The sequence below is a fragment of the Thalassophryne amazonica genome, chromosome 4 (assembly GCF_902500255.1).
Source record: "Thalassophryne amazonica chromosome 4, fThaAma1.1, whole genome shotgun sequence".
Taxonomy (NCBI): domain Eukaryota; kingdom Metazoa; phylum Chordata; class Actinopteri; order Batrachoidiformes; family Batrachoididae; genus Thalassophryne; species Thalassophryne amazonica.
Genome location: NC_047106.1, coordinates 57,917,873 through 57,945,536, shown reverse-complemented (window position 1 = coordinate 57,945,536; position 27,664 = coordinate 57,917,873). Strand labels below are relative to the sequence as shown.

Sequence of the window (27,664 nt, the reverse complement as noted above, 5' to 3'; positions counted from 1 at the left end):
ACACAGGCCTGACAGGCAGCAGAAAATGAATGAATGAATGGAAGCTGGTAAGTGATTAATTTTGAGGCATGCTGTGGCAAATATAGTGAGTAACAAAATGTTCTAACTGTAACTAGTGTCAGTATTGACAACTGACACTACAGACCTGTGTGAAAGGTATCTGACTTATGTCGAGAGATGGATTATTTAAGTGTGGGGAGTCACCCAGTTTTAATCAGGTCAACATGAATCATTTGTGTGATATTACAGAGAAGAATTAATCTACTATAACCTCACAAAGGATTAACTTTTTAAGATATCATCAGATAGATGGTTATTTTTGACATATGGAGATAGACCGGTTATCTGCCTGGGTGGTTGCCACCAGGACCCAAGGTGGTTCTGTGGTGCTGTGGTTGTGGCAATACCACACTTGACATAACTTGAGAGCCAGAGCTTCCTGTTTTAATGTAGCACTGTGCAATGAAGTCAATTATTGTCCGGCAATGAAAAATGGTGGTGTTTCACCACGTCACCTACAGTCTGCAGCCAACCCCCCCCCCCCCCCCCCCCCCCCACACACACACACAGTTTTTCCAAAGAACTGACCTCTTTCTTTCCTTGTGACATATGTCACAGATGCCTTGAACAAGCTGTTTCATGATGAACTCTTGCATGTGGCATAGTAGTTTGTGCGTGCACATGCAAAATCACGTGGACTTAATGGTGTTTAGAGTCAAAAGTCAATCACATTTCAATCTAAAAGGTCAATAAAAATCTGTCTTTGCAGAACATGACCCCTTTAATATAAATTGACTCATGGTCAGTGACAAACTGACTGTGGCTGCACCAAACTGAAGCAGAGCATTAAAGATCTGGAAGTCATCAATCATTATGGAATCATGGCTGCCTGGGTGGTTGCCACCCAGGCAGACCGGTCAATTCCTACATCTCCAAAATACCCATCTATCAGCCGCAGATGAATCGTGGACGTCCTCTTGGGCCTTGGCATGCTGGATCATGCACAAAGAAACGGGCCACATGGCTAAAATGTCGACCACATTGTGCCAACGGTCGTCACTGGTTACGAGTTGCTACCATCTGGCCACATTTAACGATTTCTGGGGGAGCGTTTCCGATCCGCACTACTCCAGCTCAGGTGGGGGCGATAATGCACCAAAAAGCTGGTCTGCCCACTGTTAATAATTTGTAGAAGAAAATCGGGTTTTATTTTGAAATTTAAAATAAAAAAAAACACCTTTGTCTGTTGATGTTTGAATGTTGTAACTTGACGTCAGTTGATAACCAGCAGCAGCGGCTGCGCGAGCGCGGCTGAATTTCTCCCCAAAGTCATGCGGTGTATCTCCGGGCTTCTCTTTTACATATGAACGAGGTCTGAGCAGTATCTGCCGGGATGGCACTGGTCACCGTCCAGCGGTCACCGACACCGAGCACGACCTCCAGTCCGAGCGTGTCTGTGAGTAACTGCCCTGCTCAAGGGTTCCTGGGTGCAGCCGGGGTGGCTAACTTTAGCCGCTAACATCAGACTGTTTTACAGAGAGATTTTTACCCGAGTTATTAACTAATTCTCTTTCACATGATGTAAGAGTAGCTGTGAGCAAAAGTTTATTTCATCCTTTTCAGTTAAAGATACTGTACTTTGCGTGTCACTTGGTGTTGCCAGATATGGAAAGAAACAAGCAGCCATTTTTTTAAAACAAGCAAATCGTCGTATAACACATTAATTATGTAATTACGTAATTTTTAATATGGTATTAGATACACACACACACACACACATATATATATATATATATATATATATATATATATACACGAGGTCTGTTAGAAAAGTATCGTACCTTTTTATTTTTTTCAAAAACTGGATTTGATTCATATGTTTTTACGTCAGCCAAGCTTGAACCTTCATGCGTGAGTTTTTCCACACCTGTCGGTTGCGTCATTCGCCTGTGGGCAGGCTTTGAGTGAGTACTGCTCCACCCCTCTCTTCGTTGTTTCATTGCGAGGAAATGGCGGAATTCAAAAATTGATGAAACTGATGAATCGAGACAAAGGAACACCTCCGTTTCGGCGTGTTAGAGGACAAGTTGGGACATGCCTATCTCGGCTTTCAGTGCTTACCAGTCGAGTGAATATAAGAGAAATTGTGGAGAGCTGGGCATGTCCCAGCTTGTCCTCTGGCACTCTGAAACGGAGGTGTTCCTTTGTCTCGCTTCATCAGCAAATCCGTCGTGACGCGCGAAGCCTCTGCGCGGCTTTCCATGACAAAATCTCTTGTTAAAAGTGATAACCAGAGAAATTGCACACGACGGTCCCGGCTCCACACAGCGATCCGTTTAGAAATGATGTGGTGGTTTCTGCCTCTCGATGGTGGCTCGGAGCGCGCCGCGCCGCGCGCCATTGTGGGCCGCCCTTAAAGCTGTAGTAACACTTCTTATTCTCTGTGAAGCCTGTAAAATTTTCACAGAAAGCCAGATAAATTTTTGAATGGTTTCCAGCTGCCTGTCTCTAACAGTTTCTGAAAAAATTCTGATGGAAAAAAAGCCCAAATCATTACGCCATTTCCTCGCAATGAAACAACGACGAGAGGGGTGGAGCAGTACTCACTCAAAGCCTGCCCACAGGTGAATGACGCAACCGACAGGTGTGGAAAAACTCACGCATGCGCACGAAGGTTCAAGCTTGGTTGACGTAAAAACATATGAATCAAATCCATATAGTTTTTGAAAAAAATAAAAAGGTACGATACTTTTCTAACAGACCTCATATATATATATATATATATGTATGCCAGAAAATTATATGAAATCTAGGCTTCAATCTCCCATGTGCCTTCTGGTAAACTAGATTAAATTTCACATCTTTTTTTTAAAAGAAGGTCCTGTGTTCTAACTTCTGGTTATGTGACACCAAAAGTTGCATGATGCCAAGTTTCTCCAGTCACTACCACAGAAGCTTATAACTCCTGTCAGTTGTTGCCATGGGTGTCTTGCTGGCTTCCCTCATCTCTTTCTTGTGCACTCACTCAGGTTTTTGAGGACTGTACACAGATTTGCTGTGTACCATACACTATCATACAGCGTGATTGATGTAAACAAAGTGTTCATGTACTCCTCCCAGACTTTCAGAATTTTTTTTAAGTGGCTGTAAATGTGATGATTTGTAGTAACAATCCTTACATAATAGTCCAATTATTGTCTTCGTTCCTACTCTCACCTATGGCCATGATGGTTGGGTTGGACAGCTTTGTTGTGATTTGGCGCTATGTAAACAAAATAAATTGAATTTCATTGAATTGGGTTGTTGGGTCATGACCAAAAGAACTATATTGATGGGTGAATTGGAAGGAGCCATCTGAGGTGGTTTGGACACCTGGTAAGGATGCCCCCTGAGCGCCACCCTAGGGAGGTGTTCCAGCCACGTCCAGCTAGGAGGACACCCCAGGGAAGAGCCAGGACTGGGTAGAGAGACTATATCCGTGCTGGAGCTGTTGCCCCTGAGACCCGATCTCGGATAAGCGGTTGAAGATGTATGTACATAATAGTCCAATTACTTACTGCCGTTGAAAATGGATGGACTATGTACAAAAATGGCTGTTTTTCATAATGGTTAAATTTTAGGCTTATTGTCACATTGTGCCATGAAATATGGCCTAATTGTACATCTGTGTGATTTTACCTTTCACTGGCTGCTGGTTATTGTAGTGGCAGTGATTGTGTGTTGGGGTGGGGGGTCTGCATGGAGAGCAGGTTAGTGTAACAGGCCTGTCAGATGCTGTTACAAGCAGTGGAAGTGTCCCCTTTTCCGTTCCAAGCCCCCACCCATCTTCACTGCGTTTTTGATAGTGACTCCCCCTCTTGACATGAACCTTGGATGAGCTTGCGTGGCTGGCATAGATAAGACCTGTGTTCTCATATGCCTTCACCCTAAACTAGATAAATAAGATGGCCTCAGGAGAAGGATGACGACTGTTCTGTCAGACCTCACACTTTTATAAAACTTGACCAATGGCTGACAATTCAGATCTGAGTGTTTAACACAGGAGAGGGTGCATGAAGAGGTCAACCACATGCAGCAGAATGTAGCCGCTTATTTTGGTCTCTGGACCTGTTCCCTGATAAATACCAAACTACTCCCTGTGCTCATAAAAATATAGATGAGTGGGCGGGTTCGTCCATTCCAGTCAGCTTGTGTAAGCAATCACTCAGATATAGTAAATACTATCGTCTTGCAGTTTAGCAAATTAAAAGAGTACATCATGAAAATTAAGTCATTAGATGGTAATAAACTCTGATGCACCAGAGCAGTGGAAAACCCAACTATGTTTTGCCTCTGTACCATATATGTTCCATAGTATAAGTTGCAGGGTTTTTTTTTTCTTCTTCTTTTTACTAGTTTGGGAGGTCCTTTGTTTTATACTCCAGTGTGACTTATATATCAAAACCAACCCCCCCCCCCCCCCCCAAAAAAATCATGTATTTGTTCATAATAATAAAGCATATAATAATAAAGCAATAAATCAATGCATTAAACAAAAGAAACTCCAATAATGCAAGTATACTACAATAGACAAAAATTCCAAATTAAAGTGCTGATGAAAACGTATTTCTTGGCGTGTTTCAAACTCTGTGGGTCAGCAATACATGTTCATCTACATCAAATAACAACCCATATGTTGTCCGTTGCACATTTATTAGTCAGTGTTGCTTATTTTTTGGAATTTAAAAGTCTTTTTGGCACACACCACAAGATGAGGGGTTCTTGTGAAAATCTACTTTTCAGTTTTCTTTCTGTTTTCTTTTGTCCAAACTGTATCAAATAACAGCCAATATGTTGTCTATCACAACTTTATTTGTCCATCTTTTTTATTTTTTAATTTAAAAATCCTTGACTTAAGTAACAGCACACACTGTGATGTGCATATGTGCTACACTGCGCTCCTGTCTGTTGTTAACCTCCAGGGAAATGCTGTGTTAGAAACTGAGTTCCATATACAGAAAAAAATTGTGACTTACACTCCAGTGAGACCTTTGAGAGACATTTTTTGGCAGGTGCGACTTACTGCATTTTCTGGAGTGTAAGTCGTGTTTTTTTTTTTTTTTTTTTTTTTTGCTAGTTTGGGAGGTTCTACGACTTATAATTTCTGGACTAAAAACCGCTACTTTTTTCACACGCTTTGAACACTGCGGCTTTAACAGTAATGTGGCTAATTTATGGATTTTTACAGGCACTCTCAGAAGACGAAATACATTAATTGATGTTGTTAATTGATTTCCTGAAAGCTGCGCTCCTCGTGCAGTGTAAATTCACACATAGTGTAAATATAAGGTCTTACCTGTTCATTTTAGTGAAGAAAAGTCCCTCTCCGGCACTTTGCGACACAGTTGCGCCATCAGATCAGCGGAGCGGAGCCTTCTCCCCCCACCCTTCCCCACCTTGTCTTAGCGCAATAAGTAGAAAAAGTTACAGCGCCTCATTAATGTCTCATTTACCACAGACTCCATCCGATCCTGGCTGCACACGATGAAATCTCAAGAAAAAGTTAAAATTACTCAGTTCTCCATATGGAGCAGAGACACCGTGTACACGCTGGATGACGTGCGTGTCAATATTTACGGGTAACACTTCAGGGAAAAAAATCATTTCCGGTATGTATTTAATTAAAAGTTAAAAAAAAAAAATCTGTCTATCATCTTTCTGTGTAAATATCTCATTTTACAACAGGGAGACCCGCAGCTTATAGACAAGTGCGGCCTATTTATGTACAATTTATTTTTTCTTTTTAAAATTGGTGGGTGCGGCTAATATTCAGGTGTGCTCAATAGTCTGGAAATTACAGTACTTTGGATCCCGAAAAAGTACACATTCCTTATTAATTGTAATAATTATGACTATTCCCAGGAATGACTGGGAATCCGGAGTAGATCAGGAATAATTAGAATGACTTTCCCAGGAATCAAAACACTAAACAAAATAAACTCCAATAATGAAATAAAAATGGCAGTAAATGGTAAATGGACTGCATTTATATAGCGCTATTCCATCTGCATCAGACACTCAATGCGCTTTACAACAATGTCTCACATTCACCCCGATGTGAGGCTGCAGCCATGCAAGGCGCCCACAACGCACCAGGAGCAACTAGGGGATTAAGGACCTTGCCCAAGTGCCCTTAGTGATTTTCTGGTCAGTCTGGGATTTGAACTGAGGATCCTCTGGTCTCAAGCCCAATGCTTAACTACTAGACTATCACCTCCCCGTAAAAAGGCAGTCATAAAAAGTACACTACAGCAGTGCACAAAAATCACAAATTAAAAAGCTGATAGTACAGAAAAAGGGTACAACATATATCAATCAATCAATCAATCAACTTTTTTCTTATATAGCGCCAAATCACAACAAACAGTTGCCCCAAGGCGCTCCATATTGTAAGGCAAGGCCATACAATAATTATGGAAAAACCCCAACGGTCAAACGACCCCCTATGAGCAAGCACTTGGCAACAGTGGGAAGGAAAAACTCCCTTTTAACAGGAAGAAACCTCCAGCAGAACCAGGCTCAGGGAGGGGCAGTCTTCTGCTGAGACTGGTTGGGGCTGAGGGAAAAAAAACAGGAAAAAGACATGCTGTGAAGGGGGGCAGAGATCGATCACTAATGATTAAATACAGAGTGATGCATACGGAGCAAAAAGAGAAAGAAACAGTGCATCATGGGAACCCCCCACAATCTACGTCTAAAGCAGCATAACCAAGGGATGGTCAGGGTCACCCGATCCAGCCCTAACTATAAGCCTTAGCGAAAAGGAAGTTTTAAGCCTAATCTTAAAAGTAGAGAGGGTATCTGTCTCCCTGATCTGAATTGGGAGCTGGTTCCACAGGAGAGGAGCCTGAAAGCTGAAGCTCTGCCTCCCATTCTACTCTTACAAACCCTAGGAACTACAAGTAAGCCCGCAGTCTGAGAGCGAAGCGCTCTAATGGGGTAATATGGTACTACGAGGTCCCTAAGATAAGATGGGACCTGATTATTCAAAACCTTATAAGTAAGAAGAAGAATTTTAAATTCTATTCTAGAATTAACAGGAAGCCAATGAAGAGAGGCCAACACGGGTGAGATATGCTCTCTCCTGCTAGTCCCCGTCAGTACTCTAGCTGCAGCATTCTGAACCAACCTGAAGGCTTTTTAGGGAACTTTAGGACAACCTGATAATAATGAATTACAATAGTCCAGCCTAGAGGAAATAAATGCATGAATTAGTTTTTCAGCATCACTCTGAGACAAGACCTTTCTGATTTTAGAGATATTGCGTAAATGCAAAAAGGCAGTCCTACATATTTGTTTAATATGCACTTTGAATGACATATCCTGATCAAAAATGACTCCAAGATTTCTCACAGTATTACTAGAGATCAGGGAAATGCCATCCAGAGTAACGATCTGGTTAGACACCATGCTTCTAAGATTTGTGGGGCCAAGTACAATAACTTCAGTTTTATCTGAGTTTTAAAAGCAGGAAATTAGAGGTCATCCATGTCTTTATGTCTGTAAGACAATCCTGCAGTTTAGCTAATTGGTGTGTATCCTCTGGCTTCATGGATAGATAAAGCTGGGTATCATCTGCGTAACAATGAAAATTTAAGCAATACCGTCTAATAATACTGCCTAAGGGAAGCATGTATAAAGTGAATAAATTGGTCCTAGCACAGAACCTTGTGGAACTCCATAATTAACTTTAGTCTGTGAAGAAGATTCCCATTTACATGAACAAACTGTAATCTATTAGACAAATATGATTCAAACCACCGCAGCGCAGTGCCTTTAATACCTATGACATGCTCTAATCTCTGTAATAAAATTTATGGTCAACAGTATCAAAAGCAGCACTGAGGTCCAACAGAACAAGCACAGAGATAAGTCCACTGTCCGAAGCCATAAGAAGATCATTTGTAACCTTCACTAATGCTGTTTCTGTACTATGATGAATTCTAAAACCTGACTGAAACTCTTCAAATAGACCATTCCTCTGCAGGTGATCAGTTAACTGTTTTACAACTACCCTCTCAAGAATCTTTGAGAGAAAAGGAAGGTTGGAAATTGGCCTATAATTAGCTAAGATAGCGGGTCAAGTGATGGCTTTTTAAGTAATGGTTTTAATTACTGCCACCTTAAAGGCCTGTGTACATAACCAACTAACAAAGATAGATTGATCATATTTAAGATTGAAAGCATTAAATAATGGTAGGACTTCCTGAGCAGCCTGGCAGGAATGGGTCCAATAAACATGCCGATGGTTTGGACGAAGCAACCAATGAAATAACTCAGACAGAACAACCGGAAGAGAAAGAGTCTAACCAAATACCGGCATCACTGAAAGCAGCCAAAGATAACGATACATCTTTGGGATGGTTATGAGTAATTTTTTCTCTAATAGTCAAAATTTTGTTAGCAAAGAAAGTCATGAAGTCATTACTAGTTAAAGTTAATGGAATACTCAGCTCAATAGAGCTCTGACTCTTTGTCAGCCTAGCTACAGTGCTGAAAAGAAACCTGAGGTTATTCTTATTTTCTTCAATTAGTGATGAGTAGAAAGATGTCCTAGCTTTACGGAGGGCTTTTTTTATAGAGCAACAAACTCTTTTTCCAGGCTAAGTGAAGATCTTCTAAGTTAGTGAGACGCCATTTCCTCTCAACTTACGGGTTATCTGCTTTAAGCTACGAGTTTGTGAGTTATACCACGGAGTCAGACACTTCTGATTTAAAGCTCTCTTTTTCAGAGGAGCTACAGCATCCAAAGTTGTCTTCAAAGAGGATGTAAAACTATTGACGAGATACTCTAACTCCCTTACAGAGTTAGGTAGCTACTCTGCTCTGTGTTGGTATATGACATTAGAGAACATAACGAAGGAATCATATCCTTAAACCTAGTTACAGCGCTTTCTGAAAGACTTCTAGTGTAATGAAACTTATTCCCCACTGCAGGGTAGTCCATCAGGGTAAATGTAAATGTTATTAAAAAATGATCAGACAGAAGGGAGTTTTCAGGGAATACTGTTAAATCTTCTATTTCCATACCATAAGTCAGAACAAGATCTAAGATATGATTAAGTGGTGGGTGGACTCATTTACTTTTTGAGCAAAGCCGATAGAGTCTAATAATAGATAAATTGCAGTGTTGAGGCTGTCATTCTCTCAGCATCTGTGTGGATATTAAATCGCCACTATAATTATCTTATCTGAGCTAAGCACTAAGTCAGACAAAAGGTCTGAAAATTCACAGAGAAACTCACAGTAACGACCAGGTGGACGATAGATAATAACAAATAAAACTGGTTTTTTGGGACTTCCAATTTGGATGGACAAGACTAAGAGACAAGCTTTCAAATGAATTAAGCTCTGTCTAGGTTTTTGATTAATTAATAAGCTGGAATGGAAGATTGCTGCTAATCCTCCGCCACGGCCCGTGCTACGAGCATTCTGACAGTTAGTGTGACTCGGGGGTGTTGACTCATTTAAACTAACATATTCATCATGCTGTAACCAGGTTCTGTTAGGCAGAATAAATCAATACGTTGATCAATATTATATCATTTACCAACAGGGACTTAGAAGAGAGAGACCTAATGTTTAATAGACCACATTTAACTGTTTTAGTCTGTGGTGCAATTGAAGGTGCTATATTATTTTTTCTTTTTGAATTTTTATGCTTAAATAGATTTTTGCTGGTTATTGGTGGTCTGGGAGCAGGCACCGTCTCTACGGGGATGGGGTAATGAGGGGATGGCAGGGGGAGAGAAGCTGCAGAGAGGTGTATAAGACCACAGCTCTGCCTCCTGGTCCCAACGCTGGACAGTCACAGTTTGGAGGATCCAAGAAATTGGCCAGATTTCTAGAAATGAGAACTGCTCCATCTAAAGTGGGATGGATGCCGTCTCTCCTAACAAGACCAGGTTTTCCCCAGAAGCTTTGCCAATTATCAGTGAAGCCCACCTCATTTTTTGGACACCACTCAGACAGCCAGCAATTCAAGGAGAACAAGCGGCTAAACATGTCCCTTCCCGGTCCGATTGGGGAGGGGCCAGAGAAAACAACAGAGGTCCGACATTGTTTTTGCAAAGTTACACACCGATTTAATGTTAATTTTAGTGACCTCCGATTGGCGTAACCGAGTGTCATTACTGCCGACGTGAATTACAATCTTACCAAATTACGCTTAGCCTTAGCCAGCAATTTCAAATGTCCTTCGATGTCGCCTGCTCTGGCCCCCGGAAGACAATTGACAATGGTTGCTGGTGTCGCTAACTTCACATTTCTCAAAACAGAGTCGCCAATAACCAGAGTTTGATCCTCGGCGAGTGTATCGTCGAGTGGGGAAAAACGGTTAGAGATGTGAACGGGTTGACGGTGTACACGGGGCTTCTGTTTTAGGGCTACGCTTCCTCCTCACAGTCACCCAGTCAGCCTGCTTTCCGACTGCCCGGATCTGCCAGAGGGGACCTAACGGCAGCTAAGCTACCTTGGTCCGCACCGACTACAGGGGCCTGGCTAGCTGTAGAATTTTCCACGGTGCGGAGCCGAGTCTCCAATTCGCCCAGCCTGGCCTCCAAAGCTACGAATAAGCTGCACTTATTACAAGTACCGTTACTGCTAAAGGAGGCCGAGGAATAACTAAACATTTCACACCAGAGCAGAAAGTGCGTGGGAGAGGACAGGCGAAGCCGCCATGCTAAATCGGCTAAGAGCTAGTAGCTACGCAACTAGCGATTCCTAAAAACACACAAAGTGAATAATGTGTAAATAATTTAAAGGTGATTCAGCAGAAGGAGTGCCCCAATCAAGGCACCAAACAGGCCATGAAGCAGCACAGGCAACGCACGACAACAGTGCTAAAAGAGAAAAAAAAAAAAATAATAAATAAATAAAAAAATAAAAAACGAAAGCGTTAGCAAGCTAGTTAGCTTGCCAACGCTGATGAAAGTTAGCAGATAAAAGTGCTCCGTCGCGATGTTTCGACCCTTAGAGTTCTTCCTTAGGCGTTGGAGCACAGTAAAAAAGTAAAAAAAAAAAGAAAAAAAAAAAGTAAAAAGGTAAAAAAGTAAAAAAAGTCTTGAAAAAGACTGTTAATTCAAGTCCAAAGCAGCAGGTAGCAGTCTCAGTGTAAACAGTCCCAACAGAGAGCCAATTTTTCAAGAGGCTTCACCCCAATATATATATGGGTCTTTCCTCTATAAGTGGCATTTAACACTCTGCGACTCTCGTGTGACATATACTCCAGAAAATATGGTGTACTCCGGTCAGTACGGTAATATCCCATAGAAATGTGTGCCACCTGCTGGATGGTTTGTGGAAAATTTGGCACATGTCATCCCTTACCAAAAAAATAGTACTGATAAGTATATAAAATTTAACTGGAAGTATACTTGAAACATACTTGTATGTACTACTTTTTGGTAAGGGATGTGCTTGTCACTCATCTTACGCCAGCCTTCAGATCAGCATCAGCTAACAAATTCAGCTAGTAACTGTATGGAGAAACACGAAAACAGGACAACATAACGTAAACAGGAATTAAAGAATGGCTCCTTTAACATGGATATTTTTGACCATTACATAATATTGATGGCAACTGTTCTGGAACCTTTTTGAAACTTTTCACCACTTGTGTTTCAGAGTTCTTATTACAAGCACATGCTGTGCTAAGCGGGGGCCTTCTTACCTCACCAACTGTTTCTGTTTTGAAACGTGATTTCCCCCATCTGGTGTTGAAATCTAATACGACAGAATGAATGAACAGCTAGAGTTAAAGGTCTCTTACATTTATTAGCCTCAGAATAGCAGAAATCTACAGAAAGATGTGTTTCAGTGTCTCGTCTAATTCCTGAGATGTGACCTTTAATGTCTTTTAGATGTTGCCCTCTGATGTGTCATTGACCAATTTTGATGTGGCCTCTTTTTTTTTGTGAGAGGACGGTCCACTGAGTTTATCCACCAAGCTGGATTGAAATTGCTGTTGGTTTGTGCCGTGGCAACTCACCAACAATTCAAGAATCTTCCAAGGTCATCTTCTCAGGTTTTGCTGGAAGCATTTATAATTGAATATCTGTGTGCTTCTATTCACTGTGCAGAATATTATATTTCAGTTCCTCATAGTTTAGGAAATGGGAGAACTTTAAAATTTGGTCTCTATAAGCCACATGTGACCAAACAGCATTTTTTATTATTTTATTTTTTTAACTGTGAAGAGTGGTACAAATTTGTAGCCGGAAGTCCAGGCCCATTTGGCTGCAAATTTGGGGCTCTCCAGTGAAATTGATATTCTAAGGATCAAAGTTGACTATCATATACAGCATGAACCCTACCTGATGTTTTGATTGTAAAAAGAGTATGAATGTGTTTTTTTTTGTTGTTTTTTTTTATTTTTTATTGCACTTTGTCACATGTTATCAATCAACGTCAGTATATATACAGGTGTGTCCAGGCACAATCATTATGTCTGATGAAGGGCTAGGCCCGAAACGTCACCCTCTCTGGTGTATTAAAGATTTGTTTGGGAATGAAAAAATGAAGTAAAGATGAAAAAATGAAGTAAAGGTCGGCTGCGCGGATCTTTACTTCATTTTTGTACAAACAGCATTTTTCCCAACTTTAGGGGCTTGTAGTTTTCTCATGGAATAATCTACGAAGCTGAAATTGCAAACATTTATGAAATGACATCCACATTTTTTTAATTATGCCATCAGTTAGCCTCTATGATGGAGAGTTTTCACTCGGTAGGAAGGTTAAAAAATATATATATGTGTGTGTGTGTGTGTGTCCAAAATAAGCTAAATAAGATGAAACTGTTGGAGCCTCCCACAAAATATCCAACAAATTTGAATTTAATCCTCTTAACACAGTAATTATAAGGTTATCATCTGTTCCCAGGCACATTTTTTGTTAGGTGATGAATTCTAAACATTATAACATAAGCCCTTTTCTCTGAGGGGTCTCAAATGGAGAATTTCTGTCCCCTGATTTGACGATGTGGCTATGGTTTTATCATCTTTCACTTTTTTTCTAAAAATTTCCTTATGTAAGATATATGTTCTGACCAAATTAAATTATCTAATGCCCATGGCTTCATATAAAAACAAATGTCTTTTCACAGGTAGCATTTTGCATGATGGGTAGAAATGTAATTCTGCAACTGATTCTATGAATTAATGAGTGTCATCTTCTTTGGAAGAACAAATCAAAATGCACCAAATAAGTTTTGTAACTATGAATGGTGCATTAATCAGTGGTAAATAATAGTAAATAGTGAGATGTCCAGCCAGATCCACAGGATTAAAGGGCTTATTGTGGTTAGTTTTGTTTTGTTTTGTTTTGTTTTATCAGGAGATAATTATATTTAACGCATTAAAACACACTCCACAAAACCAATTGTTTACATTTGCGTGAGTCTTGTCTTCTTAAGTTCTTATGATGTTGGCTTCTTAAACCTCCGCGATCATAAGGTATGATACCTTATTTATGATGTTGGCTCATGATGACCTTATTATTTTTGTTTCGTATTATAACAATGGAAAAATAAGAATATGATAAATTGAAGTGCTGGAAGAGCAGAGTCTCTTTAGTAGGGCTTGTCTGTAGGGGTGTGGTTGCTTGTTTCTCTCAAATCTGGCAACATTAGCAAAGCACCATTTGATTTGATCATTTATTAGTCCCCATGGGGGCAATTCAGGTGCAGTCAGCAGTAAAAATTACATTACCTTCATAAAACCACATCATACAAATTCATAAAAAACATAAAAAAACATAAAAACACAGCAGAATAAATATACAGAACAAGAGCCCAGAAATAAGGTGCGAGTCAGTGTAGACTTAAGTGCAACAGTGAGTCCTTAGGTGTTGTTTAGGAGAGCAATGGCTGTGGGAATAAAAGAGTTTTTTAGTCTGTTGGTTCTGCATCTGGGCATTACCAGGCATCTGCCCGAGGGCAGAAACTTAAATTGTGGGTGCAGAGGGTGTGCAGAATCAGCCATACATCGCCATGAACACTGAAGAACATCTGTTCAAACATCAAATCATGGAATAGGAATATTTGCATTAAAATAGGAAAAAAGAACAAGACATACCAATGTGTAATAATGCAACAATCTGTAACACATTTTTTCTTTTTTCTTTTTTAATTAATTAATTATTTTTTTTGTAATAGCAGCCACATTTTGTAATAATGTAGTGCATTTTGTAATAAAACAACAAGTAAAAAATAAAAGTAACATTTTTATTTTATTTCATTGTGTACTCTGTGTGATGTAATTTCTAAATGATGATTCTGATGCATTTCTAGAATATTATTGTTACATATTGTGCTGAGCCTGTTTAGGCAGGGGTGGTGGCCAAGTGGTTAATGCGCTTGGTTTCAGTTCAGAAGGTTCTGGGTTCAGATACCACCCCTGCCACATTTCTCCATGTAATGTGGAGTTGCGTCAGGAAGGGCATCCGGCGTAAAACCTGTGCCAAATCAACATGCAGATGCACCTTGAATTTGCTGTGGCGACCCCGAGTGCAAACAAGGGAGCAGCCGAAGGGCCTTACTATTGTGCGAGCCTGTTTATTAGATTTATTTTCACAGTATTTTTTCCACATTGAAATGAAAATGTATTACAAGTTTTGGGTTTTGCTACATAATGCAGTGTTATTACACAGTGCACTGTTAGAAGTGCGTAACAAATTGGCCAATTGAGGTCGTTACATAAATGATGGATATTTGAGAAAGGCTTCGAGGAAACCTGAAGTGAGTCTTTTATGTAATGTAAGAATTTAGGACAGAGACAAAAATTTTACAGTTCAAAGTGTTCCATGTGGTACTGGATCCTGACCCATTAAAATGCCCTGGATCAAAGAAGGAACATGCACGAGTTGAAGCAGTGACCGTGAGACTTTGTAGTGTTTGCTGCTGTGAGGAGCAGAAATGGTTCCAGACTTGAGTTCAGCAGCTGCTTGTCATGAGACACCATGTGAGTGTCTGGTGCTGGAAGGAAAAGAATTCAAACGGAATGATATGGAAGAAAGGGATGGGGGTGAGCTGCGCACCATGTGGCCTCCTGGTGTGTTGTTACAGCAGCAGCATAATGCTGTTATGTGCATTATTTTCCTCCGGCACAGTCAGGAAAACTTATTTGACACTGATAATGTGCAGTCATCTGCCTCTCACCATGAAATCCTGTTTCTGTTTGCAATCAAAGCAATGTCTACATGTTCATTCATACTATAACATGATAACCACGGAAATGAGTCTGTATATTGTAACCAGGCTACAGTCCGGTTCATAAGTATTTGGACACTTGCTTGGTTTCGTGTAAGTTTGTCTCTGTACACCCTAACCTTAACCATAACCTAACCCTTCTCCTTCCCCCAATCCTAACCATAAACACCCAGACCCCCCACTTCATTTTTAATTTCATGCAGCCATCACGGAATGAATTAGAATGGATTTGTGCTGTCGTGATGAAAATGAGGCGCTTTTCATCATAATATCACAAACTAATAGATTAATGTATGTTTAATGCTGCTGAATCACAACTTGCCATGAGACCAGTTTGATATACGAGGTCTGTTAGAAAAGTATCCGATCTTTTTATTTTTTTCAAAAACCTGATGGATTTGAATCACAGGTGCTTGCATGAGCCAACCTTGAACCTTCGTGCGCATGCGTGATTTTTTTCACGCCTGTCGGTTGCGTCATTTGCTTGTAAGCAGCCTTTGTGTGAGGATGGGTGGAGTCTCTCGTCGTTTTTTTCTTTGCAAATAAATGGCGGAATGACTTCAGCAGCGCAACTGCATCAAATTTTGCCAGAAACTGGGCGACAGCCAGGTGGAAACCATTTGGATTATTCAGACGGCTTTCGGTGATGATCCTCTGGGCATCACACAGATTAAGGAGCGGTACAACCGGTTTAAAGACGTCCGCACAACGGTGGAGAGCGCGCCGCTGAAACGACCGGATCATTTCCAAAGTGAACGCTGTGATGATGTGGGACCGTCGTGTGACTATCCGAAAATTGCGGAAGAGGTGGACATCAGCACTTTTTCGGCACATTCCACTGTGACAGAAGATTTTCCCATGAAAAGAGTTGCAGCGAAATTCATCGGCACGAAGCTGATGGCGCAGCAAAAACGCCTCCATGTTGAAGCCTCACAGGACATGTTGTGACATGCTCACCTCTTCCACAGTTTCTCGGATAGTCATACGACTGAAAAGCCTCCGAAAGCCGTCTGAATCTTCGGAATGGTGCAAGAGCTGGGCATGTCACAACATGTCCTGTGATGGCTTCATCACGGAGGCATTTTGCTGCGCCATCAGCTTCGTGCCGATGAATTTCGCTGCAACTCTTTTCATGGCAAAATCTTCTGTCACAGTGGAATGTGCCGAAAAAGTGCTGATGTCCACCTCTTTCGCAATTTCTCGGATAGTCACACGACGGTCCCGCATCACCACAGCATTCACTTTGGAAATAATCTGGTCATTTCAGTATGTTGATGGCCGCCCGGAGCATGGCTCGCTCTCCACCGTTGTGCAGCCGTCTTTAAAACCGGTTGTACCGCTCCTTAATCTGTGTGATGCCCATAGCATCGTCACCAAAAGCCGTCTGAATAATCCGAATGGTTTCCACCTGGCTGTCGCCCAGTTTCTGGCAAAATTTGATGCAGTCGCGCTGCTCCAGTCGTTCCACCATTTCCTTGCAAAGAAAAAACGACAATAGACTCCACCCATCCTCACACAAAGGCTGCTTACAAGCAAATGACGCAACCGACAGGCGTGAAAAAAATCACGCATGCACATGAAGGTTCAAGGTTGGCTCATGCAAGCACACATGATTCAAATCCATCAGGTTTTTGAAAAAAATAAAAAGGTCGGATACTTTTCTAACAGACCTCGTACATTATGTGTGTGTAGTGTAACATTTGTCTGCTGCATCATCAGCTATAACTGCATGGTGGAGTGGAACAAAGAAGGCTTTTCGTACAAGAAAATCTATCAAAATCTAAGCTCGAGTCTCTCATGTGGAAAACTGTACCTGAAATTCCACTCGGCTCTGAAGCTGTGACTGTGGATGCATCAAATAAAATTTGCACTGTGCACAGTTTCTCCAGTCACAGCCACTGAACCCTTACAGCTGTCGTGGTTATATTACTGGCTTCCGTCACTCATGTCCTTTGTGCACAGCCACTCGGCTTTTGAGAACTGCTTGCTCACAGACAGATTTACCACAGAATACCATCAATATTATAATAGCCAAGTGGGCTCTATGCGTGCGTGTGTGTGTGTGTGTGTATGGCTTTGATCATGCAAAAACAGGGGAGAGCTGACATTTGCCGTTTGGTATGCTTATGTATTTTGGGTCAAGGATGAATGCTGCGAAAACAGAAAGCTGATAGGACAAATATTTTTGGAGAAATGAACAATTATAGGTAACCAGGAAACAATGGACATTGTGCTGCAATGCACCATGGGAGTTCGGGGTTTTGAGGTTTTAAATGTTGTTATTGTGGTTCATGTTAGTTTATTGATTTATTGTGTTTTTGTCATTGAATTGGTTTGTCAGTTTAGTTAAGTCTCATGTTGCCATCACCACGAGTGAGTTAAGTTTCATGTTGCCGGTACCATGAGTGAAAACTGTAGTGTGTTTGATGTCTTCCACCACCGTCTCTGTTTCTGCCGGTCTAAAATTAGAAGCACATGCTTGCGGCAGAATGCAGGAAATACAAAACGCTGTACATGCGTGTGTGTAACTTCAATCACAGAGAAACTGTGCAGGGCAGACGTTTGTCATTTGGTGTCTTTATGTATTTTGGGTCAAGGATGAATGCTGCCAAAATGGAAGATTGATAGGACTAATATTTTTGGAGAAGCTATGGATATTAGCTAACAACACTGAACAATGGATGTTGATAACTGCATTCTGGACTCACACTTCATTCCAGCAGGAGGCGGTAAATCATCTTTATATTAAAAAGCGGAGTAGCAGTTTGTGTTTTTATTTAGGAGCTCAATGTAAGTCGTAATATAACTGTAAATACATTGAAAATACACAGATGACACAAGAAAGTGAAAACACTTATTTCCTTGGGGTCCATTTATAATTCAAATGACAAAACGGTGCCAGGAACTGTGGGACGTGCACAGCACACATTTGCAGACTCATGGCTGTGAGGTGGGATTTTAGAATAAGGTTTAATAAAAAGCTGAGGTTGATACACAGATGAAAAAACAGGACAGTGGAGGTACAGACGGTCGTGAGGCGGTTGGCGTGGTCGGTAATGAGCAGAGTTCAAGCACGGGCAAATAGGTGTACAGGAGGAGGCAAAAACAGAGTCACAATCAGCAGGGTTTAGGCATGGTGAAGCAGGTTAAACAGGCTCAGACGGTCAAAACCGGCAAGGGTCGTACACGGCAAGAAACAGGCTATGGCTGAAAAAACACGAGAGGCTTGGAACGAGGCAGGATGCACAACGAACTCGTACAGAACAGAGCACAACATGGGACTTAAATACAGAGAGTAATCAGTGAGTGATGTGAAGCAGGTGCAGGGAGGAAGGCGTGGCCGGACGGAGATGGAGTGACAGGTGGGCGTGTCAATACAAGCAGCAAAGAGAAATGTGACGTGACAAGACACATTAAAACACTAATAAAATAAAGATACCTAATTCCAAATGTGAGAGGAACTAAGAGTTACAAATGCAAGAACTGAAAGAGATCAACAGAAAATAAAAGGCTATAATATAACAATGACTTAGGTGGAAAAACAGAATATGAACACTCAGGGTCAGACAGAAGGACAAAGAGAGGGAACAGACCAAGACTGGGGGACAAAACATGATTCTTACCAGGGTCAAAGCATGACGAATGGAAGTAAGAATAAAATAATAATAAAATAATAATATTAACAAGATCCCAAGCAATTTATAAATACATTAAGACAGTAAATTAACATTTGAAAATTATATGATTAACAGGAAATAAAAGGATTGAGTTCCTCTTCTACAAATTGTTGAGGTCTGAGGTTCTGAATGAATGAATGAATGAATGAAAACTGTTTATTTCAAACATTTGATACAACAACAAATACAAGATAGATCAGTGAAAACAACAACAAAAAAGTTCCTACTGTGTACCCAACATGTCCGAAAAGGGGTAGGGTGAAGCATCAGCTTATTTATCCCTACCCCTTCTTCCCCTCAACCAGTAATACCCTTTGCCACATTTACACATAGATTCCTACACACCTAAACCGATATATATATATATATATATATATATAGATATATATATATAACACATAATATACACCTACACATACCTACTTACATACAAAATACTATATATTTACAAGCTGAAGCAAAAACAAAAACACCCTAACCCTCAGTACCCTTCCTCCTCCCTATACCTAGAAAAAACATATTTTTGTACCGCTGTTTGAACTGGTTTCATGCTTGGACATTGCTTGAGCCCCACTCCCAATCTGTTCCACATCTCACCCCACAGGACAGGAAATACAGAAACCTTTTAATGTTGTTCGTGCCCATTGATGCTTTAAATTAATTTCCCCCTCAGACTGCAATCCCCTGATCTGTTAAAACCATATTTTTAATATTTGCTGGAAGTAAATTGTTTATTGCTTTATACACGATTTGTACTGTTTGAAAATGAACCAAGTCTGTGAATTTTAAGATTTTGGATTGTAAAAATAGTGGATTTGTATGATCTCTATAACCAGTATTATGAATGATTCTTATAGCTCTTTTCTGCATTACTGATAGTGATTGTGTTGTACCTTTATAAGTATTACCCCATACCTCTGCACAGTACTGTAAATATGGTAAAACCAGTGAGCAGTAAAGAATGCAGAGTGAGTTGTGGTCCAGAATATGTTTCGCTTTGTTTAGAACTGAAATGCTTCTTGACAGTTTACTTTGTATATGTTTTATATGAGTCTTCCAGTTTATCTTATCATCTATTATCACCCCCAGAAACTTATTTTCATGTACCCTTTCAATATCTACCCCCTCGACTTGTATGTCTGTATTACAATAGCCAAATAACATGTATTTTGTTTTACTTAAGTTTAATGATAATTTGTTTCTGTCAAACCATATTTTCAATTTTCCCATTTCTATACTGATCCTCCTCAGTAACTCCTGCAAATCCCCCCCTGAACAAAAAATGCTTGCGTCATCTGCAAATAATACTAATTTTAATATTTTGGAAACATTGACAATATCATTTATATAAATTAGAAACAGTTTTGGACCCAATACTGACCCCTGTGGGACGCCACAAGCATTGTCCAAGCATGATGATGTATATTCCCCCAACTTCACAAACTGTTTTCTGTTACTTAAGTAGCTTCTCACCCAGTGAGAAGCTACTTAAGTAACTACTTGTATGTTCTAAAAACATTCTGGACTTGCACGCTGTTCCAATTCATTATACAACCCCTGGCAAAAATTATGGAATCACCAGCCTCGGAGGATGTTCATTCAGTTGTTTAATTTTGTAGAAAAAAAAGCAGATCACAGACATGACACAAAACTAAAGTCATTTCAAATGGCAACTTTCTGGCTTTAAGAAACACTATAAGAAATCAAGAAAAAAAATCTGTGGCAGTCCAGTAACGGTTACTTTTTTAGACCAAGCAGAGGGAAAAAAATATGGAATCACTCATTTCTGAGGAAAAAATTATGGAATCATGAAAAACAAAAGAACGCTCCAACACATCACTAGTATTTTGTTGCACCACCTCTGGCTTTTATAACAGCTTGCAGTCCCTGAGGCATGGACTTAATGAGTGACAAACAGTACTCTTCATCAGTCTGGCTCCAGCTTTCTCTGATTGCTGTTGCCAGATCAGCTTTGCAGGTTGGAGCCTTGTCACGGACCATTTTCTTCAACTTCCACCAAAGATTTTCAATTGGATTAAGATCCGAACTATTTGCAGGCCATGACATTGACCCTATGTGTCTTTTTGCAAGGAATGTTTCACAGTTTTTGCTCTATGGCAAGATGCATTATCATCTTGAAAATGATTTCATCATCCCCCAACCATCCTTTCAATTGATGGAATAAGAAAAGTGTCCAAAATATCAAAGTAAACTTGTGCATTTTATTGATGTAATGACAGCCATCTCCCCAGTGCCCTTTACCTGACATGCAGCCCCATATCATCAATGACTGTGGAATTTACCTGTTCTCTTCAGGCAGTCATCTTATAATCTCAATTGGAACGGCACCATACAAAGTTCCAGCATCATCACTTTGCACAGTGCAGATTCGAGATTCATCACTGAATCTGACTTTCATCCAGTCATCCACAGTCCATGATTGCTTTTCCTTAGCCCATTGTAACCTTGTTTTTTTCTGTTTAGGTGTTAATGATGGCTTTCGTTTAGCTTTTCTGTATGTAAATCCCATTTCCTTTAGGCGGTTTCTTACAGTTTGGTCACAGACGTTGACTCCAGTTTCCTCCCATTCGTTCCTCATTTGTTTTGTTGTGCATTTTCGATTTTTGAGACATATTGCGTTAAGTTTTCTGTCTTGATGCTTTGATGTCTTCCTTGGTCTACCAGTATGTTTGCCTTTAACAACCTTCCCATGTTGTTTGTATTTGGTCCAGAGTTTAGACACAACTGACTGTGAACAACCAACATCTTTTGCAACATTGCGTGATGATTTACCCTCTTTTAAGAGTTTGATAATCCTTTCCTTTGTTTCATTTGACATCTCTCGTGTTGGAGCCATAATTCATGTCAGTCCACTTGGTGCAACAGCTTTCCAAGGTGTGATCACTCCTTTTTAGATGCAGACTAACGAGCAGATCTGATTTGATTCACGTGTTAGTTTTGGGGATGAAAATTTACAGGGTGATTCCATAATTTATTCCTCAGAATTGAGTGAGTCCATATTTTTTTCCCTCTGCTTGGTCTAAAAAAGTAACCGTTACTGACTGCCACAATTTTTTTTCTTGATTTCTTATAGTGTATCTTAAAGCCAGAAAGTTGCCCATTTGAAATGACTTTAGTTTTGTGTCATGTCTGTGATCTGCTTTTTTTCTACAAAATTAAACAACAGAATGAACATCCTCCAAGGCTGGTGATTCCATAATTTTTGCCTGGGGTTGTACAAGCTTTGCTTAATTTATTCCGACCCTTGAAAAAATGTCAGCTACCTGTTTTATGAACACTACCCAGTCAACATGCTAGTACTGTTTGTGTTTCTTGAAAGGTTGATGAAGCTCAAGAGATGAACTAACTTGGAAATGTTCACATATTCTTCCTCAAAGAAATCTGGTGGAGAAAGTAAGGATTTATTCCTTACTGTTGGAGTTATGTTTGTTTATCCAATTACTTACAGCCTCTGATAATGGAGGGATGGGGTATGAAACTGGCTAGAAATCCTAAATGAGTAATGACATGTTTTTTTTTTGATAAACTCTATTAATTAAAGCTGAATGTTGAGGCTGCAGTTGCATGTTGAGTGTTTAACTCCACCTTTACAAAGGCAAAATGACATTTGTGTGACTGTCCAAATGCTGCATACCCAGATTCATTATGGTGGCCTGTTTTCAGCAGTGATCAGTAGTGCATGAGTGGTGTTTTGTAATTGCCGTGTCATTTTTGCCTTTGAAATCTGCTCAACTCAGCATTTTCTCAGGCGTACCTACAGCTCAAGAATGTTCTCTTATTTCTACTGTGTCACCATATTTTCTGTTGAAGGCAGACTTTTAATGCATTGTGCATCATTCTGTCCGTTATGTTCAGGCCTCATTACATCTGTTTGGAGTGGACACAGAAATAGATGAAAATTCAAAATGTCTTCTGCAACTTGCCTGTTTGCCCCGACCTTCTGCTTCCAGTGTCTTTAGTTTTTAGTGTATATGCGTTTGTGCATCTCTGCGGGTGTTTTTAAAATCTTTTGCATGTGCACACTCTGGTGAAAGTTTCCGGAGTTAAGCGAGGGATTAATGAAAGGGACTGTGATTAAAAAAAAAAAATGTGTGTGTGTGTGTGTGTGTGTGTTTCAGTGGTGGGGGAAGGATGATTGCATTTAGGGAAAAGAGGGGCACGGAGTGGACAGCAGACATTAAAGCTGCTTCAGGCTTATCTGCGGTTCTTCTTCTCAGCCTGAGTTAGAACACCACAGTGGCCCCGCCTTGTGTCTGTCTGAAGTCACAGATGAAAGGCTCCATGTAGACGCCACCAGCAAATTATGAAGCCTTTTAACAGAAGGTTAATTGAGTCTGATTCGGCTGGTGATGCAACTGGAACCAAGTGTGCTTTAGTCAATGTCATATAAAGTGTTGCTTTCAAAATGACACTGCTGCCACTAGATGGATGCAGAGTGCTGCAGGAACATGATGCACTTCAGTTTAAATTGGACATTATTTCACATAAATAAACATTTGTTGTGTTTGCCAATCTTCACTTTTTTCAGCCCTCCCACACTGGTTGTTTATCTGTTGTGTGCAATTTATTGTGATGTATTCTTCTTTTTCTTTTTTTTTTTTCTTTTTTTTTTTTTGTCTACCTCTCTAGGAGTCAGGCAGCTGCGAAGACGAGCGGCGCTCCCAGGCGAGGAGGTGAGAGTATCTTGTTGTTCTGTATTACTGAATGTTGCCACTTCCAGTGTCCCGATGGAACAGTTATTCTCTCAAAAAGTGCTTGTGTGCCTGTTCACGTTGAGTCCACTAGGGGGAGACTGGACATCACATTTTGTGCAGGTGTTAGAATTCTCAAAAACTGCAGATGTGATGCTTATTTATGCTGTGCAGTGTTTGTAACTGGATCTATGTGTGTGCGCTTTTGCTCTTCTATGAAAACATTATGTACATGTAGATAACACTGACCCATATGATGGAAGTCCAACAAACCCTCTGGGCGTGTTGTTTTGACAGTGTTTGCTTGTGTGTGTCTCTGTGTAGTGAACGTTTTATTAACGTCAAAGTCCTGTGTGTATTTGCATGATTGCACCTGATGGTTTCGGGTGGAGTGCATGATTTGCTTTTCATGTTATTGTCCCCTTGCTTAGTTGACTCAGGTAGCTTTTGTCACTGTGCTGTGTTCTGGTTCAAGTTCCCGTACTGAATTTGAATGAAATGCACGTGCGTGCATGAAGACAGTACACGAGTTGTAAGATATGCAGTTGCGTTTGGCTGGACACCAGCTTTTATAAAGTATGTAAACTTTTATGGAGGTTATACGGAACATGCACAAGGTTCACATTGTGTAGCTGTATTGCTTTAGTGTTATCTGTGCATTTATCTATGTGACAGCCTGTCCATGGAGAAGTGAGCACATGGTCATTATACAAGGAATCAAACATCAAAGAATGCACTGCCTTTCCCATTTTTAATGGATTTTCTAAGGGCATTTGGCGATGACGCTAAGCTTTGAAGTGGTCTAAATCATCTAGCTTTGGCAATGTTTTGTGTGTGCATGCTTTAAAAAAAAAAAAAAGCTTTAATCAGTGTTATCCCACATGTTGTAGTTTTCAGCTCTTGGCATCTGTGTGGGTGAATGAGGCGCTGTTGTCAATAATTCTGAGGAGAAAGGTGCTAGGTGCTATATACATAGTCTATTTATAAAACGGCAGATAATGAGACATCGCATTGAAATGTGTCAGATATGCTCCTACCACATTCAGACTGCTCCTATTTTTCCTGTGAAACCAGCACAGACTGAAGGACTGGTCTGAGCCAGTGGTTGTCATCCTGCCAGATTTAGGCATCGGGTACACGATAAAAACTGAATGCCAAACACAAACTTTTTCATAGGACTTTTCAAAAAAAAAAAGAGAGAAAAAAAAGCAGTTTAATGAAGACTCAGACACAAATACACATCCACACTCAGATATCAATCTTGCTAACACATAATGTTTTTCCCTGCATGTTTTTTTTGGGGGGGGGTTAGGAGGATTACTCAAAAAATGCTCTACAATAGACTGTCGTCTTGTCTGGGATGTGCCCCGTCTCACACCCTATGAATGCTGGAATAGGCTCCAGCCCCCCATCACCTTTAACTGGAGTAAGCGGGTGTAGAAAATGGATGGATGGCATTACTCAGAAAGTAATGAGCTAGTTAACACGAAACTCTATGAGGAAAAAAATGGGAAAGAAACAGTTAAATTTCATAGTGATGACACTAGCGCTCAGAAAGTGCTTATTATGTTTGAAACTAGCTAATGACCTTGACTTGGGAAATGCAGTCTTTAGTATATTTTGGGCAACATGTCTTTACGTATTGACTTTAGAATATATTTAATGTGTGCACAATAGAGTATGTTTTCCCAGAAGACATTCATTGTGCTTTTCATAACAGCAATTACAACTACAAACCAGACAGGAAGGTTTGCAAAAGCTGCACTACTGAAATGGAGCAGGCCAAATCTCCTATATGTATCAACAAGCTACTTCAGAGTTCATTAGAAAACTTTGCACAAATGTACCTTGGAGAATTGTTCCCGTTTTTAAAAGTAAATGGTGACTCATTCATTAATTTTTGCGTTTCAGTTTCGAATTTTCAATTTAAATTTATTCTTATTTTATCAACTTTTTACTTCATTGCTGTAGTAGTAATCATATCTCTTGTATTTTCTATTTCTTTGTGTCAATGTTTTATATTCTTATAGTTGCCAGAATGGATTGAATTTCAAATTATTTTCATTTATATAGCGCCAAATCACAACAAAGTTGCCTCAGAGCGCTTCACACAAGTAAGGTCTGTGGTAAACCAGAAAATAGAACATTGCAGTAGTCCAATCTAGAAGAGACAAATGCATGAATCAGGGCCTCAGCATCAGCCATAGACAGGATGCGATGAATCTTCGCTATATTTTGTAGGTGGAAGAAAGCAGTCTTCATAATATCTCTAATGTGGAGGTCAAAGGACAACATAGGATCAAAAATTACTCCAAGGTTCCTCACTTCGTCATTGTGATGTATGACACATGAGCTTAGGCTAAGCGTTAACTGGTCAAATTGATGCCGATGTCTCACTGGACCAAGAATCATCATTTCAGTCTTATCAGAGTTTAAAAGTAGGAAGTTGCTAGACATCCAACTTGTCACTGATGCAAGGCAATTTTCTAAGGATTTTATGTGGATGAGATTACCAGCAGTTATTGGCATGTATAACTGAGTATCAGTAGCATAGCAATGAAAAGTAATCCCAGAACGCCGCAATATGTGCCCGAGGGGTTGGTCGCCCAACTGAGTTGGGTCCGCTCTTTTGGATCCTGCTCTTGTGAAGCACCTTGAGATGACTTGTGTTGTGATTTGGTGCTATACATTCATCCATTCAATCACACGCTCACTCATCTTCAACCGCTTAGTCCAGTTAAGGGTCTCGTGGGGCTGGAGCCTATCCCAGCAGTCACAGGGTGTGAGGCAGGGTAGACCCTGGATAGGACATCAGTCCTTCACAGATCACTTTTCCAGCCAAGGTTTACATCTCAGACCACACAATGGGTGGTCTGAGATAATGCAGATTAGGTGTCTTCAGGCAGTCTGACACACAACTGGGATTGAACCCCAGTCTATAGTGCATCTCAAAAAGTTAAAACAAAGTTTGATATTCAAACTCATTACATATAAACTAATACGTTTTTGTTTTTTATAATTATGGCCCACGGTCCAAAAAGAAAAAGTATTGAGAGAAGGATATTTCATGAGATCAGTCAAAAAAAATTATAATCCAGAAATGTTGAACTTCTGAAGAGTATGTTCAAATATTGAACTTTTGTACAACATTCAAAATGTTTTAGATGCACCTGTATGTTGGTAATCCAGCTCTTCTGTCACAGAGCCACCTGATCTGCTAATATGGTTATAAACATATGACGTTGCTAGTAAATGCTGAGGATGTTCAGATTATTCAATATTGCGTTAATGGCTATAGTTTATGGCTGTAATGGTGTACATTCTACACTACATTTCATTGATTGTAATGCACTCCTTCTTGAGAATAAGTTATTATGGCCATTACATTATCACTAAAAATTAAAAATTGTACAACCAAATCCATAGAAAATATTAATCCCTTGTTAGATAGTTCACATCCCGGAGTGGCATGAATAAATGTGACTGCAACTGGCCAGGTCTAAGGAAAAAGGAAACTACCTCATGGTGACTTTTTGACCGTAATGTAAGAATGACCATGTAATGGAGAGGAGTTTGTGTTCACATTCTAGGAAAGTATTTTGGGTTGAGTCACATTTTTCTGAATAGAAACATGGTGACACCGCTCCTGCACATGTGGGTTCAATAATCTATTAGGTAATCCAGCACACACATGCACAAACACATTATTGTCCTGTTTTACACTTTGGCTTTGAAACATGCCATTTTGTACATGCTCGCACACGCAGGGTGTAGCAGTGGCCTTGCTGAATGACCCCTAATGCAGATTACATAAGACCTGAGGTTCAATTACATGTGTGTGTCCCACCCTGCATATGGATCCAAATATCACGACAAGCCAAAATGCTATGACTGAGGGGAATGTTGTAGTTTTGAGCACAGTAATGTTTTCATACTTTTAAATTCTTCACAGTCATCTTTTTCACACAGACACACAAACAGTTGTCTGTCCCTCCAGCACTACACAAAGCATGGTGTGACATAACTTTGTG

At 40.2% G+C, this 27,664-nt stretch overlaps 1 protein-coding gene across 1 annotated transcript in view; it reads left to right on the top strand.

Moving 5' to 3' along the window:
* Window positions 1–1,264: 1,264 nt before the first annotated feature.
* ssh2a (slingshot protein phosphatase 2a) overlaps window positions 1,265–27,664 on the top strand; it is an 83,616-nt gene continuing 57,216 nt past the window's right edge. The window contains exons 1-2 of the mRNA XM_034167940.1: window positions 1,265–1,456; window positions 23,572–23,615. Of these exons, the coding sequence (XP_034023831.1) occupies window positions 1,394–1,456; window positions 23,572–23,615 (107 nt within the window). The 5' untranslated portion in view covers window positions 1,265–1,393. The remainder of the gene's footprint in view (window positions 1,457–23,571; window positions 23,616–27,664) is intronic.